The sequence below is a fragment of the Octopus bimaculoides genome, chromosome 15 (assembly GCF_046866305.1).
Source record: "Octopus bimaculoides isolate indiv1 chromosome 15, ASM4686630v1, whole genome shotgun sequence".
NCBI lineage: Eukaryota > Metazoa > Mollusca > Cephalopoda > Octopoda > Octopodidae > Octopus > Octopus bimaculoides.
In genome coordinates, this window is record NC_142942.1 from 41,192,767 (window position 1) to 41,210,781 (window position 18,015).

General features: G+C 38.9%; 1 protein-coding gene across 2 annotated transcripts in view; it reads right to left on the bottom strand.

Moving 5' to 3' along the window:
• LOC106871718 (DIS3-like exonuclease 1) overlaps window positions 1-18,015 on the bottom strand; it is a 37,056-nt gene that overhangs the window by 16,859 nt on the left and 2,182 nt on the right. The window contains exons 2-15 of one of the 2 annotated variants that reach the window (XM_014918329.3): window positions 17,174-17,311; window positions 15,716-15,936; window positions 15,105-15,238; window positions 13,393-13,544; window positions 13,008-13,089; window positions 11,111-11,252; window positions 8,665-8,794; window positions 7,735-7,886; window positions 5,895-6,004; window positions 5,025-5,149; window positions 4,299-4,452; window positions 3,628-3,776; window positions 2,369-2,560; window positions 498-600 (exon numbers count right to left, since the gene is read on the bottom strand). In XM_014918329.3, the coding sequence (XP_014773815.2) occupies window positions 498-600; window positions 2,369-2,560; window positions 3,628-3,776; window positions 4,299-4,452; window positions 5,025-5,149; window positions 5,895-6,004; window positions 7,735-7,886; window positions 8,665-8,794; window positions 11,111-11,252; window positions 13,008-13,089; window positions 13,393-13,544; window positions 15,105-15,238; window positions 15,716-15,914 (1,824 nt within the window). In that variant the 5' untranslated portion in view covers window positions 15,915-15,936; window positions 17,174-17,311. The remainder of the gene's footprint in view (window positions 1-497; window positions 601-2,368; window positions 2,561-3,627; window positions 3,777-4,298; window positions 4,453-5,024; window positions 5,150-5,894; window positions 6,005-7,734; window positions 7,887-8,664; window positions 8,795-11,110; window positions 11,253-13,007; window positions 13,090-13,392; window positions 13,545-15,104; window positions 15,239-15,715; window positions 15,937-17,173; window positions 17,312-18,015) is intronic. The other variant, XM_014918328.3, reaches the window with a different exon arrangement.

Genomic DNA, 18,015 nt, shown 5'->3' on the forward strand with positions numbered 1-18,015 from the left:
CTTTTAATTGACAATAAACCTATTTTGTTAAATATTGTTAAATAAATAAATGTAAAAATATATGTTATTTTAAACAAATATTTATGTATAAATTTCATAAGCGTTTATAAGGGGGCCCCTAAGGTAACGCCTGAAATATAAAGGGGTCCACAAGTCAAAAAGTTTGAAAACCCGTGATTTAGATGATGACATATATACAACTGAATAAATAGTATGGTTTCTCTCTTTCTTTCTTCCCACCTCTTCCGATCTTTGCAACATTTCAACCACACTTCTCCTTTCTTTCATTTATTCATCATCATCATCATCATCATCGTTTAACATCCGCTTTCCATGCTAGCATAGGTTGGACGATTTGACTGAGGACTGGTGAAACCGGATGGCAACACCAGGCTCCAATCTAATTTATTGGTTTTTAAAAAATTATTTTTCAAATTCCTTTCACACATCCAGCAGAAACAAGCGAAGAAATGAGAATAAAAGCATCAAAGTCTTACCTCGTATGTTAATTTATATGAAGAATTTATCAGAGTACGGCCATACCAGACATCAAGGACATTGAAGCTGGCATCCATCTCCCACATAACACTCACAGAACATCTGCAAAGACACATTAATGAATGATTCTGCTTCAAATCAAAATCCTTTGCCATATTACAAAACAGACGCATTTCCTGCATCCAAGCCAGTTGTCTGTGGCAATTCAGACATTAGAAGAATTTGATGAAACCAGGACATAAATCATTGCTGCTACCACAGTTATAAGGTCAATTCTCTGTCAATCAAGACAATAAACATTCAGTTGTTTGACCAACTGAATTCCAATTTGTTAAGTAGCTATAAGTGGCATTTGTTAAGTAATTTGTTAAGTAGTTATAAGAGCATTCCACAGACATGTGTAGACTTAACGCAGTTCTTAGGTTGAACCAGTGTAATACAATATGACAGGGCTGGACGTTTGAATTACTGGTACAATCCAGAGGTATGAAGAAAATAAAGAATTGACCACAAAATTAGATTGATACTTCATTTATCAGCAATTAAGCACAGGTGTGGCTGTGTGGTAAGAAGCTTGCTTCCAACTACATGGTTCCAGGTTCAGTCCCACTGTGTAGCAGCTTAGGCAAGTGTCCTCTATTATAACCTTGAGCCGACCAAAGCCTTGTGAGTGGATTTAGTAGATGGAAACACAAAAAAGCCCGTCGTATATATAATAATCCGTGTTGCTTTTTCTGATTTTTATCATCATCATCATCATCATCATCGTTTAACGTCCGCTTTCCATGCTAGCATGGGTTGGACGATTTGACTGAGGACTGGTGAAACCGGATGGCAACTGAAACCGGATACATATATATATATATATATATATATATATATAAAAATTTAAGGAATGGAGTAAACACATGTTATAACTGCATACTTTATTCCGACATATATTTTGAAGAATTACAATTTATGCGATCCATAGGAATCGTCGATGTTAAAAATGTAAACTTCTCCTCAGGGAATGTATGGGAATCATCTTAAACGTAAGACATTATGACCGAGTATATATATATATATATATATATATATATATATATATATATATATATACATATATATATATATATATATATATATATATATATATATATATATATATATACACACACGCACACACACACACACATACATACATAATATATATCTATGTGAGTGTGTCTTTGTGTCTGTATGTTCCCCATCGCCACTTGACAACCAGTGTTGGTACGTTTATGTCCCTGTAACTTAGCAGTTCAGCAAAAGAGACTGATAGAATAAGTACTAGGCTTAAGAAATAAGTCCTGGGGTCGATTTGCTCGACTAAAACCTTCAAGGTGGTGCTCCAGCATGGCTGCAGTCAAATGACTGAAACAAGTAAAAGAATAAAAGAAAAGCCAATTTGGGAACCTCAAAGCCAGATTTGGGCATACTGTGGCCTGTTCGACTTTCTGAATATCATGCTTAATGATGAATTACTTAAAATTTAATTAGTAGTATGGCCTACTGGAAGATGAGCAATGCCTCATGTGCTCCACTTCTTGAAAAAGATTGCTCATGCCTGCTCTATGCAGTCACCTGACTTGTTAGAAACAGCAACCAAATCTCTTACAAATCAAACCTTACTGTCTTAGAGAAAGATACATTGTATCATGCAAGAATAGATTCTCTATTTGTAAAAATGAAAATGACATGATGGTCACAGTTGGAATACCTTTTGATTTTAAGTCTGTTTAACCAGGACTAACCTGGGGCTGCACACAATCGCAACCACCACAACCACAGCCGACCAACAACATCAGCAATGCTTATTCTTATCTACAAATGATGTTTGATGACTTACTTGTCCTCTCCACTGACCAGTGAACATAAATTAGAACTCAGAACTGATGGCAGCATGTCGTAACGGCGATCTGCAAGATAAACCGTGGTGGAACGAGCTCTAGCTTCCAAGTCTGACAGTGAACCCGGCTTCACAAAGTAGGTGACATCAGCAATGTGGACACCCAATTCAATATGACCGTTTGGAAGATGCCTGAAGATAAGAGAAACGAAAGCAAAGCTTTACAAGAAATTACCATTCTTCTGTAGAAATATCTGTGAGTTGATACAATCCTAAAGTAAGACATGTATAAGGGAAAATTTGGTTTTGAGTTTTGTCTTTGAGGACTTAACCAAAGAATGTGAACAGAACCATGGACCTTTAAAAAAAACCTTTGATGCTGGTTGATATGAAGAGACGGGATAGAAGGATGGAAGGTTGAAGTGGTTTTCTAATGCAAGTTAACAGGCAGATTGTTGCTAAAAATAACAGCTAAATCTTCTTTATAGCAGTTAAATTGCACTTTACTATTTTAAAAATGAGAAGGACACATTACATAATATAATTCTAGATACACTGTATCTGAAAAAAAAGTTGTAAAAGTCATTATTGGAACATGTTTGGTTAAAAGTCTATTTTAGCCATAGCCGGAATCCTTTCTTACTGGGAGCCACAGCTCCCATAGACTGGTGCCCATATGTGTCATTTGCTTTGGTTTGTATGGCTGGATGCCCTTCCTGTCACCAACCACTTTTACAGAGTGAGTTCAACTATTAGAAAGGTTGAATAGTCCGAGGTGAACCAGGACTAATGATGGTCCACAGGCTACAAACTGATGGTTTCTCACTACAAACAACCCCTGAGGTTCAATGAGTGATAATAACAAGAGGAGAGAGGGGGGAAGAGAAACAAAGGAAGAGGGGGGAAAGAGGAATGGAGAGGGGGATGGGGGATGGGGAGGGGAGGGGAGGGGAGAAGGGGATGTTGAGGGGTGGGGAGAGGGGGAGGGGGAGATGAGAGAGGGGAGAGGGGAGACAGGGAGAGGGTGAAGGGAGAGAGGGGAGAGAGGAAGAGGAGAGAGAGGGAGAGGGAAGAGGGGAGAGAGGGAGAGAGGGGGGGAGGGAGGGAGGGAGAGAAAGAGTATAAAATACAGAACAGTAAAAGAGAGGTCCCAGCCCTTTACAAGTTACAAAGCTGTAGATGAAATTTCAGCTGTAGTGAAACAATATGAGAATGAAAGACAGAAGACCCTGGATTTAAAAGGACCCAGAAATCATTACCTCACTGACAGTGTGTCATCAACATCTTCACAGCCTGGAGGGTCAATGCTGAACACGAGGTGGCTCTGTCGAAGGTCTCTCCTTTTAGAAAATTCTTCAACTGGAATTTCCCAAGGATTTTCTGGACTTACTTTAGGGAGTTCTTGTAACTGTAAAGATTTTAAAAAATAATAATAAAACCTTCATAATGTGGCAATAATTATTATTTCCATCATTTAACTTTATATGATTTCAACAATTTATTAGGATCCAACCCAAAACTGACTTATGCTTAACATTCAGGAATTCCCCCAGTTGTGACTCTAATTTAAACCAACATTTATTGTAATTGACTTCTGTGATACAAAAACAAGCAATTGGTCAAAGTTATAAAAAAAAAAGCATTGCAGTATCACAGTATTGACCAGATCATCAAATTTTGTTATACACCACTGGTCACAATGCACTTCCAATTCTGTCTTAATTGCGCCATTCTTTTCCATCATGACCCAAATCGCTTGACTGAATCGTCTTTCCATTGTCATGGAGGCCTTCCACCTGGCCTTATTTGATCTCTAGGACAAAACTTGGCACTTGAATACTATTCTTAAAAGCAAAAGAAAAAAAAACAATAAAAAAAAACATAACTGGAAAAAAAAAACTTATTTTATCAAAGTTGTGTTTGTACTTACCTGTGAATCTGAAAAATTTCCAATAAATATATTGTTTTCTACTAGAATGGTGGCAATTTCAGTTTCTGGGTCTCCAGAAGGGCCTAAAGTTCGGACGAAATGCCCATTGGGGTATTGGGAACCTAATTCCCAAGAATCAATCCTTACCACGAATCTAAAATGAAATAAATTTTAAACAATAACAAAAACTGAATCTGAAATGACACACGTATGAAGTCTTGACATGACCACCTTGCCTGTGTCATACATGGTCCACCTGCAACTTTTTTTGATTCCTCCAATATCCTATCAATAAAGAAAATGTGGTTTATGTTATCATTGTGGGATGTAATATTGAGGAGAATGGAACCTGAATTAAAATAAAAAGTTGTTATTTAACAGACAATCAATTTTCATTGAACAGAAATGACCAAAAGCATTCCAACTTTGACCACCCAACCTGAAATAAAAAAACTGAACACAGTTGGAATCATTTGAATCATAGGCTGGTTCAATTATGGCTGACCTGTATCTAAACAACAACAACAACAATAAAAATGCTTAAAATACTCAATAATTGTTATTTAGAAAGGAAACTGAAGCAATAGATATCAGCTAATTTCTATAGCAATAATTTGGTGTTAAAGAAAATGGGTAACCAATGAGAATTATGATCTACACCTTGCTTAATTAAAGGTGTTCCTATCAGATGTGAACATACAAGAATTGGTAATTACTAATAATTACCTTTGGTCTCTGAGGTTTTCAATTTGACGGGTACTTATACGAATTTTTGGTATTCGGTAATCCCAGGGAATTGCTAAGACACGATCAGCTCGTCGAGGATTTTTCTTCCCTTCTGATTCCATATTCTACAAAAATAAAAAGCAAAAATAACAGAAAGAAGCAAGAATATAATCTCTAAAGGTCTTATAGACACATGAATTTGAGGCGCAGGAGTGGCTGTGTGGTAAGTAGCTTGCTTACCAACCACATGGTTCCGAGTTCAGTCCCACTGCGTGGCATCTTGGGCAAGTGTCTTCTACTATAGCCTGAACCCAAAGCATGTGGTTGGTAAGCAAGCTACTTACCACACAGCCACTCCTGCACCTACTCCTGCCAGCTCACTGCCATAAAACTATAATAATCCTTTCTACTAAAGGCACAACGTCTGAAATTTTATAGGGGAGGGGGACTAGTCGATTACATCAACCCCAGTGTTTCACTGGTACTTAATGTATTGACCCTGAAAGGATGAAAGGCAAAGTCGACTTTGGTGGGATTTGAACTCAGAAAGTAAGGACAGATGAAATGCCACTAAGCACTTTGCCTGACAGGCTAACAATTTTGCCAGCTTACAACCATAAAACCAAAAGTAATAATCTTTTCTAATATAGGCACAAGGCCTGAAATTTTATGGAGGGGGGGGGGGCTAGTCGATTACTTCAACCCCAGAGTATCACTGATACCTAATTTATCACTCCCAAAAGGATTAAAGGCAAAGTCAACCTCGGCAGAATTTGAACTCAGAATGTAAGCATTTTGCCTGGTATGCCAATGATTCTGCCAGCTCGTAGCCTTAAAAGAGAAACTATGAGTAATAATAAAATATATTACCTCCTCCGTAACTAAAGAGGCAGCGTAGTCTCGAGAGTTTCTTTGAATGATTCCAACTACTTTACCATTTGGCATCACAGTTGACATATCAGATTCTTCATCTTCAGAACCTGTGGAAATAAAAACCGAAAGACAAAAGTGAAGAAACTACCATCTCTTGCGCCAAATATTTCTTAGATTGATATTTTAACTGGGTTTAAGATAGCGAGCTGGAAGAACTGTAAGCAGGCTGGGCAAAATGCTTAGCAGCATTTCATCCATCTTTACATTCCAAGTTCAAGATCCACTAAGGTCATCATTTTAGGGTTGATGAAATAACTACCAGTTGAACACTAGGGTCAATCTAATCGACTTGACACCCTCCTCGGAAATTGCTTGCACTGAACCAGATTTTGACCCAATATTTTAACTGGGTTTATTCATCATTATCATCGTTTAACGTCCGCTTTCTATGCTAGCATGGGTTGGACGATTTGACTGAGGACTGGCAAGCCAGAAGGCTGCACCAGGCTCCAATGCCAACCACTCCGAGAATGTAGTGGGTGCTTTTACGTGCCACTGGCACAAGGGCCAGTCACACGGTACTGGCAATGGCCACGCTCAAAAAGGTGTTTTTTTACGTGCCACCTGCACGGGAGCCAGTCCAGAGGCACTGGCAACGACCTTGCTCGAATGATTTTCTAACGTGTCACCAGCACAAGTGCAAGAAGGCAACACTGTTAACGATTACGCTCAAATGGTGCTATTTACGGGCCACTAGTACAGAAGCCAGACAGCTGTTCTGGCAATGAACACGCTCGGACAGTGCTGTTAGTACTCCACTGGCGCAGGTGCCAGTCGAGTATGGTTCAATTACGATTTCACTTGCTCCAACAGGTCTTCGCAAGCAGAGTTTAGTGTCCAATGAAGGAGAGGTTGGCATGGGTGCCAGTCGTCAGATTCGGTTTGATTTCGATTTCAGATTTCAAATTTCAAATTCACTTGCCTCAACAGGTCTTTGCAAGCAGGGTTATTTTATAAATGGGAGAAGATTTAATCCTTGTTGATATTTTATAAATGGGAGTAGAGGATTTAATTTAAAATCAGCAGAGGTGAACAACTTCACAACAATTGTCATAGTTTGTGTTCATTTGAGGTAAATTATATATAATATTTAGAATGAGGGCTATTGGTTAAAGTATAGAGCTTATGATCATGAGGTTGTGGGTTTCATTCCTGGTACATTGTGCTCCTGAGTAAGGCTCCACATCTCATGTTGCTCTAATCTTCTTAGTTGAAAATGAGTCCCAGCCAAATGTTAGAGCAGTCCTTTCTTCTTCCAACTGTCACATCAAATACTCTAACTTCAAAGTTACTGTCAACCTTTTGTTTGTAAAAATATATTTTACGTTTTACATATATGTACTGAGTGCTTTTTATGCTTTTCCAGCTAAAGTTTGTTCCTATATATTATTATACATAAAACACACACACGTGTGTGGAAAGCACCAACACCATTTTGACAGTGAGATGGGCTTTTTACATATAAACTAATTATTTAGAGTACATTTTCGTTAATACAGCAAATCGCACACATGTGCACACATGTGCACACATGCACATACACACACACACTTCCATAACGCAGACCTAGAAACACTATGTTTGAATAAGGACAGGATGGTTATAACTAGAACGTTTTCTTTATTGTGATTGTAAGATTGCTTATTTTGGACAATAAGAACTAAAATCTTCAACACCACCAATAGCAACCACAGTGACAACAACAATAACAACGATACAGTAAAAAACATCAATAAAAGATATGATGAATGATTATTAATAATAATTTCCAGCTCACCTTGATTATTCTCATTAAGAGACATTGACCGGCCTCTCCACTCAGACTTTGGTAATAATTCCACAACAACTAGGTCACCATGAATGGCACGATTTCGGTGAGGCATTCCATGAATTAAAATATCGGTATTATCACTTTTGATCTCAGAGCAGCTGAAATTTAATAAACCAAAAAAAAAAAAGTTTTAATTAATAATGCTTCATAGAAATCATTGCCATCATTTAGCATCCATGCTGGCATGGGTAAAATGGTTTCACTGGCATTGGTAACCCAGAGAGCTGCACCTGGCTTCAGTCTGCTTTGGCTTGGTTTCTACAGCCGGATGCCTGTCCTAACACCAACCACTCCACAAAGTCTACTGGGTGTCTTTTACATGTGTCACCAACATGGGTTCCCCTTATGTGTCACTGACACAGGTGCTTCTCGTGTGTCACCGGCACTGGCTGCAACTATGATTTGACTTAGCTTGACGTGTCTTCTCAAGAACAGGAAATTGCCAGAAGTCTTAGTTACTTGTCATTGCTTCCATGAGACTCAACATCTGACGATCATATTTCATCACCTCATCCCGTTGGCACTCCATTGATTATGATGACGAGTGTTCCTGTTGATCCGAACAATGGATCAGCCTGCTTGTGAGACAGTCGTGCAAGTGCCTGAGCTCTCCACACATATCTACTCTCAACATAGTCCTCGGAGAGATTCAACAGGACGCAGAATGTGACAAGGCTGGCTGTTTGAATTACAGGTACCACTCGTTTTTACCAGCCGAGTGGACTGGAGCAGCATGAAATAAAGTGTCTTACTCAAGGAGACAATGTGCTACCAGGTATCAAACACGCAACCTTACAAATATATACACAGACACACACATAGATGTATGTAACATGGAGACCAGTGCTGCATGTATACAATTATAAGGGGACTGACCTACTACGCTGTAGAAAGGCTTCTCTCTGAGCATCATGTTTGTTAACATTTAAGTGTCCTTTTATGAAGAGACCCGTTTTGACACCACTCTCAAGACAGTGCATTGGAAGATATCCCAAATATTCTGTTCCTGAAAACACAAGAAAATTGGAAAAAAGAAAATAAATACAAAATCCAAAAAGAAAATTAATATAAAAGTAAGTAACATGTATATATAAGTATATATATATATATATATATATATATATATATATATATATATATATATAACTCTTTTACTTGTTTCAGTCATTTGACTGCGGCCATGCTGGAGCACTGCCTTTAGTCGAGCAAATCGACCCCAGGACTTATTCTTTGTAAGCCTAGTACTTATACTGTCGGTCTCTTTTGCCGAACTGCTAAGTTACGGGGACGTAAACACACCAGCATTGGCTGTCAAGCGATGTTGGGGGGACAAACACATACATATATATATATATATACACATATATATATACAACAGGCTTCTTTCAGTTTCCATCTACCAAATCCACTCACAAGGCTTTGGTCGGCCTGAAGCTATAGTAGAAGACACTTGCCCAAGGTGCCACACAGTAGGACTGAACCCGGAACAATGTGGTTCGTAAGCAAGCTACTTACCACACAGCCACTCCTACGCCTATATATATATATATATATATATATACTGAACTACAAAAGAAATGCTGCACTGTAAAAGATTGTTTCACACATTACATTGAGGTTATATGGATTTTATCACATTTCTAAATAATTTAACATCAGGAAGATGTCACTGATTCACAACACCACTCTATTTTGAAAATACAAGGATTGCTTGTAGGGTTCGAACTCACTCACTTTTTGAGAACATGGTAATGATAACGAATGCATCTTTATGAAAAGCATGATGCACGTGAAAAATGTTGATTCATTGGGTATAAAAAGCATCCAAATTTACCAGCCTGTCAGTCATTTCTTGAAAACAGCAAACATGCCAAGACTGACATGAAACCAGAAGGAACAAGCCATCGGACGTCTCCATGCTGGTCAACAGGTCATTGCTAATGACTTGAACTGCAGTATTCAGACAACTGAGCAGCTGAGGGAACAATACAATGTCACAAACAGCATGGATGATTGTCCACGCAGTGGTCGACCGAGGGTTACAATGGCACATCAAGATTGCCACCTGCACCAACAGCATTTGCAGGACTGATTCCAAAGGGCAACGGAATCAGCTAGGCTGACCATAGGGACTCACCACAGACCCATGTGTGCAGAGACAGTTTGCTGTTGGCTGAGATCTTGTCGACATCTGGCTAGGGACCCCATACTCACAGATCGTCACTGACAGGCACGTCTGCAGTGGGCTCAAAAACATCAGAACTGTTGATATCAGCAGTGGATGACTGTAGTCTTCTCTGACAAAAGTCAATATTGCATTTCTGTGGAAGATGGCAGAGCTAGGGTTTGAGAAAGGGGTGCATGTCACGCCGATGGTTGTGTGGAGAGAGATTCATGGGGAGGACAGAGCATCATGGTATGGGGTGGGATTGCATTCAACCTGAAACTTGGACTGGTGGTCTTCCAAAACATCAACCAAGGCCAGGGCAATAGAGAAACCACTGCTCACTACATTGACCAAATGTTGAGGCCTCACATTGTGTCATACTTTGCCTATCATCGGAATCACGCATTCCAAAATGAATGAAGAATATATCACTGTATGTGTGTGTGTAGATGTGTGTCTATCTTTTACTTGTTTCATTCATTGGACAGCAGCCATGCTGAGGTACCTCTTTGAAGGGTTTTGTCAAACAAATTGACTCCAGTAATTATCTTTTATGTCTGGTATCTATTCTATCAGTTTCTGTTGCTATACTGTTAAGCAACATGGATGTAAACAAACCGACATCAGTTGTCAAGCAGTGAGTGGTGGGAGTCAAACATACAACACATGACAGACTACCAAACAAATTTCTGTCTACCAAATTCACTCACAAGGCATCAGTCAGCCTGAGGCTATAATAGAAGACACTTGCTCAAAGCACTGCACATAGAGACAGAACCTGAAACCAAAGTAAACTTGTTAACCAAAAAGCCAGTATAAAGCATAGATTCTAAAAGCAGAAATCAGACAAGAAACGGAGAAAATAAGCCATAAAGGCTCATTTAATATTTAATCCTTTTACAGACTCTTAACTTCCAATTTAAAGATGAGTCACATTTTCCAGTATTTGCATTGACAAAGGATTTTGGTCAGCTCCAGCTTTGTCACCAACATAGTATTAAATGATTCAAACGAAATATATGGCTTAGAAACAAAGGTTCAAAATTCCTGGTTTTGAATCTAGTGCAGTGCTATGTTCATATGCAGCAATGACACCTTGACAATGACAGACAGACAGATAAACAGACAGAGAGGAAAGGTCAAATATGCATTTACCTTTTCGTTTACTGTCTAAAGATGCACGAAGAGATGTGTATAAATCAATTATTCCAGGAAGTTCCTCCCAAAAGCTATTCATGTAATCTTCCATCGATAAAACAAAGACGTTCAAAGTTTTGCATCCATATTCTTCAATCATCTAAAAGACCAACAAAAGTAATTAGACACATGCTTTTTTTTCAAAGTGGATTCTATAGAATCAAGAAATTCTGCAGTGACAGATTTTAGAGAAATAAACTTGCTGTGCACCTATGATTTAGCTCTTTGGCATTCAAACCAGTCATATCCAGCTCAAATATTCCATCTGTTTTATGTTAAAAGTGGCCAGATGCAGCCTCCCAAAACTACCTTACAGTCTCATTCTGAAACTAAACAATTGGCGCAGGAGTGGCTGTGTGGTAAGTAGCTTGCTTACCAACCACATGGTTCTGTCATGTTCTAATTAATCTTGTTTTTGTTTCTTTTCTCCTTGTATCATTCCTAGGTGTTGCTACACACACACACACACATGTATACACATATATACGATAGGCTTCTTTCAGTTTCTGTCTACCAAATCCACTCACAAGGCTTTGGTCGGCCTGAGGCTATAGTAGAAGACACTTGCCCAAGGTGCCACGCAGTGAGGTTGAACCCGGGACCATGTGGTTGGTAAGCAAGCTACTTACCACACAGCCACTCCTGTGCCTATTTTAATCACAGATCTTAATGGAAAACGTTTGTTACACCCCTGCTTGAAATTTGGTGGCATTGGGGGTGGCAGCACACCCAATACAACAACCAGCATATGCTACTGCAAAATTGTTGAGTTTGTACATACATGCAATGCGCACATACACATGCACACACATCCATTCATTTACCCATATGTACTTCCATACATAGATGGAATTATTTTGTGTGGAAGTGGCAAATAAGGTTTTGTCGGAATACCCCAGTCAGCATAAATATGTAGAAGAAACAAACACATTTTTCAAAAGTTATATTGTAAAACAATAATTTTTGCCTGGTTCACTTTATTTTAGAACATGTAAAATGCAGCCATGCTTGAGCCAAAGTACACTGTGTAGAGTGGTTGGTTCTAAGAAGGCAATTCAGCTGTAGAAACTATGTCAGAGCAGACATTAGAACATAATACAATTCTCCAATTTGTTAGATTTTGTCGAACAGTCCAACCCCTGCCAGTTTGGAAGACAAACATTAAAAGTGTGCATGCATGCATACATACATGATGGCCGTCCACTCGTGACCGAGGAAGACCATTGCCGACCTTCAGGAACATTGTGCGCTCTAGGACTAACTTATATTTTGCATTTGCGGCTCCGTTGGTGGCTAATGAGCCCTGCTCTTGACAAGCATACACAACTGCCAGCATGGAAGACAAACATTAAAAGTGTGCATGCATGCATACATACATACACACACACACACACACACACACACACACATGCATCGGCTGTCAAGCGATGTTGGGGGAACAAACAGACACACAAACACACATACACGACAGGCTTCTTTCAGTTTCTGTCTACCAAATCCACTCACAAGGCTTTGGTCGGCCCGAGGCTATAGTAGAAGACACTTGCCAAAGGTGCTACACAGTAAGACTGAACCTGGAACCATGTGGTTAGTAAGCAAACTACTTACCACACAGCCACTCCTGGGCCTACAGAACATTTTTTTTTTTAACTCAACAGCAACAACCAGTCTATCACATGTATGGAACCTAGAAGATCTTTAAAAATTTTGATTGATTCAAAGCAGATATGAACAGAGTTATCAAGGAGGATGCTGAAGACTGAGACACAGAATATTAATCTACAAATACAGAAACAGCAAAGTCATTTTATAGTTTGATTGGATGTTGAGGCATTGAAAGAGATCAGCAACTCACCTTCATATTATCGGTCACCATTATAACAGGCATTTGACCATTTAGGTGGTTGTAATACCATTCTGAGACTTTGTAGCAACACCTAGGAATGATACAAGGAGAAAAGAAACAGAAACAAGACTTAATTAGAACATGACAGTTAAAATGAAAAAAAGCTTTTGAGAACTTGGAGTAGAGGAATCTATAGACAGGGAGATCAGATAACGAAGAAAGAAATGGAAGAAGAGGAAGATGAAGAAGAAAATATGAAGGGGAAAAAAAAAAGAAAAATTTATCGGTATTAGTTGTTTTTTTATAGTAAGATAAGCTTACTAATACTGGCTGTATTTGGGAGAGAGAGAAATGCTTGGGATGGACAGACAGACAGACAGACAGAGCACCTTACCTAGTTTGCCATTCTGATGTTGGTTCTTTTGGCTGTCTTTCACAATACACATCTTCATGAAATTCGTTACAGAATAACACTGATCCTTTACGAGGATCATCCAGGAGAGCTTTGAGTCGTTTCACCTGACGACTGTTACCTTCATACTGGACCTAAGTGAAGAATAAAATTATTACATTTTACTTTCATAACATAACGTATCTTCTCCATTACAAAATAGACAACCATTGCTAATACGATTATAGTCTTGAAGAGATTGAAGCTCAACTCTGGAGATGAAACACTTTGATAGGATCAGTACAGCATCAAACCAAATGTCTTGTGGGATTTGTTCCAGCATTTTATATTCCAAGTTCAAATCTCACTAAGGTTACCTTTGTTTTTCATTCTTGTAAGGGGCTGATAAAATAAGTAGCACTCAATAAAAATAAGTAGAGCAGTTGATATGATCAACATGCAATGCTACTGAATGGCTCGTAAAAGAATATTGCCATCAGTAGAATTTTTTGTATTTTGATGCTAGTTTATCACCATGCCAAAAGCCAAACGGAAGGAGAACTGGTAAAAGAACAGAATATGCATACACAAAGGTAAAGTTACCTTCTCGAGTCATGGTGACTCATAAGGGCTGGTCTCCTGGTTTCATGGTGTATATATTCCTCACCTGGATGGGATGTCAGTCCACTGTACAATTACTCATTTTTGCCAGCTGAGTGGATTGGAACAATGTGAAATGAAGTGTTTTGCTCAAGAATACAACACATTGCCTGGTCTAGGAGTTGAAACCACAATCTTATGATAATGGCCCAACATCCTAACCACTAATCCACACACCTCCACAATATAGTCAGTGATCAGGTCGCGGTCTCAAAGCAACGAAAATATTTTGGCTTAACTTTCCTTCAATGGACACTAAATTCTGCTTGCAAAGACCTGTTGAGGCAAGTGAAATTGAAATCGAAATCAAATTTGATAACTGGCATCCGTGCTAGTGGAGCATTAAGAGCACAATCCGAGTATAATCGTTGCCAGAGCAGCTGACTGGCTTCCTGGCACGTAAAAAGCACCATTCGAGCGGGATCGTTACCAGCGTCGCCCTACTGGTACTTGTGCTGGCGGCACGTGAAAAAATATTCGAGCGAGGTCGTTGCCAGTGCCGCTGGGCCGGCTCCTGTGCAGGTGGCACATAAAAAACACCATTTGAGCATGGCTGTTGCCAGTTCCGCCTGACTGGCCCTCATGCCAGTGGCTCGTAAAAGCACCCACTACACTCTCGGAGTGGTTGGCGTTAGGAAGGGCATCCAACTGTAGAAATTCTGCCAGATGAGATTGGAGCCTGGTGCAGCCATCTGGTTCACCAGTTCTCAGTCAAATCGTCTAACCCATGCCAGCATGGAAAGTGGACGCTAAATGATGATGATGATGTTGAAGTGAATCTAACGGTTTTTGTGTGTTTTTAAATGGGTTATAAACACCTTCCACACTGCAATTGTTTATATATACATATATATATATATATATATATATATATCCGTATAAGAAAGGATGACCACTAGGTGATACATACATGTATGTGTGTATGTATATATATCATCATCGTTTAACATCACTTTTCATGCTAGCATGCGTCTGATGGAATTTGTTGAAGCAGATTTTCAATAACTACCCATATGTGTAGATTTGTATTTATACATAATAAAAGAAAAACTTACACTGTTAACAACAGTTTGGGGGAATATAATTCCTTTTATCTCCGGCGTTTCCCATATTTCCAAATAGTCCCTGCATATCTGGCTGTCCAGTACAACATAATGTGAAACATCCAATGATAGAAATACATCATTTTCTGTGGAAACAAGAACAAAATAGGAAAAATAAGTCATATTTTCAGACAACAACAATCAAAGAACTATAATATTCAGGATTATAAACTTCCTCCATAGAGACGGAATATTTTTAAATATTAACATCTTCAAGCAGCCTCTCTGTTGCTGGTGTCATAAATCTGCAATGCACCAGTACATACTCTGTAAAGTTGGTGGTTAGAATGATGGAAAATATCACAAAGCCTAATGTGTGCATGCATGTATATGTGTGTGTATGCGTGTATGTGTGCATGTGCAAAAGTGCAGACGACTTTGTGTTTGTGGGTGCACCAGTGGGTTGAAATGCAAGGTAACTTAGCCATTTGTCAAGTAGAGATTGACAAAGTAAGTACTAAGTTTGAGATGATTAAGACATGCAGGTGGTGCCCCAGCTTGGCCACACATTGACTGAAGCAATTAAAAAGAACAAAAGATTAAACCAACTCATCCACACTTACCTTTATTCGATGTGCAATTGTTCTGGCATAAAAGACTTTTGCAAGGAACATCTTTTCGAAGATAGAGTTCTTGTACCATACTAATAACATTGCTTTTCCTGTTCGACTTTAGCCGGAACTGTCTGTTTATTCTGGAAATCTGGGATATAGAGGTGGCAGACGGAGCTTTCTCAAAGTCATCACTTTCTTCGGCAGTCATATTTCAGTATTGGTTTGTACAACTGTTAAATACAAAAAAGATGAAATGATGTCTCCACTAAAGAAATAAGTGTGTATGTGTGTGTGTGTGTGTGTGTATGTGTGTGTACACACACATGCATGTGTATCGTCATCATCATTGTCATCAACAACACCACCATTATCAGTTAATGTTCATGTTCTAGGCTGACACATGCATTAGACTATATATATGTCACTCATGTCAGCATGGAAGGCAGATGTTAAACGATGATGATATATATATATATATATATATATATATATATATATATATATATATATATATATATATATAAGCAATGTTAATTCTCTAAATGAAGTATTAACAGTAACTGCACGATAAAGTGTAGTATATTGCCACTTAAGTGTGGCTGACCCCTAGGGGTGGATGTTACTGTTGCTTTTGGCCCCAGGAGGACATCTCCTCCAGCTGGCTTATCGACACACGACTGTGTCCTGTTTGCCAAGGGAAGTTATCCCTCTCACCACGATCTGCAGCACGAACGGATCCGGATTTCAGGGTTATTTCCCTTCGTCGGCGTTCGATAGCCACTGACCTTGGTGAGAGAGACAAAATCCTGGCAATCTTATATCTACTTTTCCAGTGAAATTCTTCACTGATATCGAAAAGGTGAAAACAAGCAATGTTAATTCTCTAAATGAAGTATTAACAGTAACTGCACGATAAAGTGTAGTATATTGCCACTTAAGTGTGGCTGACCCCTAGGGGTGGATGTTACTGTTGCTTTTAGCCCCAGGAGGACATCTCCTCCAGCTGGCTTATCGACACACGACTGTGTCCTGTTTGCCAAGGGAAGTTATCCCTCTCACCATGATCTGTAGCACGAACGGATCCGGATTTCAGGGTTATTTCCCTTCGTCGGCGTTCGATAGCCACTGATCTTGGTGAGAGAGACAAAATCCTGGCAATCTTATATCTACTTACATCCCCTGCATTGTGCCTCCACTCTGTTGGAATACACTGCTTATATTCCAGTTAATTTTGGAAATAATGAAGAACTTAGTACAATAAATTTGTTGTTATTTAACTGGTTTTGGAATTTGAATTAAAATGAAAATTTGATGGAAGGTTTAAAGGTAATCCTCAGGTAGGTTGCTATCAAAACAGTTAAGCGTGTTACATTATGAAAGTTTCTATCATAAGCAAAATACACAAAATCTTGATAGAGTTAAAGGAAGTTAATAAAATATTCATTGTGTTGTGCAACTAATACTTACACTTAATTAAAAGTAAATGATAGCAACCCTTAGGTTTCTTGTCTACAAACACATCCAGATTAGTGGTACATCAGTCACGCAATGGTCCACTCATAATGACTTCATCAGTCACAATGCTTGATTATGAATAATCTAGAACTTTTAGAAAATAGGATTGAAAAAAAGGATGCATCCGTGGTTTAATGTCATCATTAAATTGTAACATATGTGTGAGTGTGTATATGTACATGCATGTGTGTGTATATACATGCATATATATACATTTATACACATACATATTTGTGATACATAAAGCAATGTACATACAATAGGAAAAGAAAGAGAAAGAGAGAGGTAAACATAACAACAATAATAAGGCTAAAATGCTGAACTTTGTTCCAGCAAGGTTAAAAGTTCAGCGAATAAGCCATCCATTATGTTGTACTTCAAGTGGTTAAAATACATCAATCTGTTCTCACATCCCAACTCCTCTGATTTCTTGATCTCTAACATTGACACAAACCCACTAATTTGGGGGTTAAACTCCAGTTTCCAAGGGAAACAGTGATGATCTGAATGACCGTCGATGCTGTCATTGTTTAACATCCATTTTCCATGATGGCATGGGTTGGACAGTTTAACAATCAGCCGGCCAGACTCCAAATGTCAGTTGTGGCATGGTTTCTATGGCTGGATGCCCTTCCTAACACCAACCACTTAACAGAGTGTGTTGCGTGCTTTTTATGTGCCACCGCCATGGGTGTGTTTATGCAGCTCTGACATGGGTGCATTTATGCAGCACCAGCACAAGTGCATTTTATGTGGCACCAGCACCAGAAAAGACAAGCCTGTATGTGTGGAAG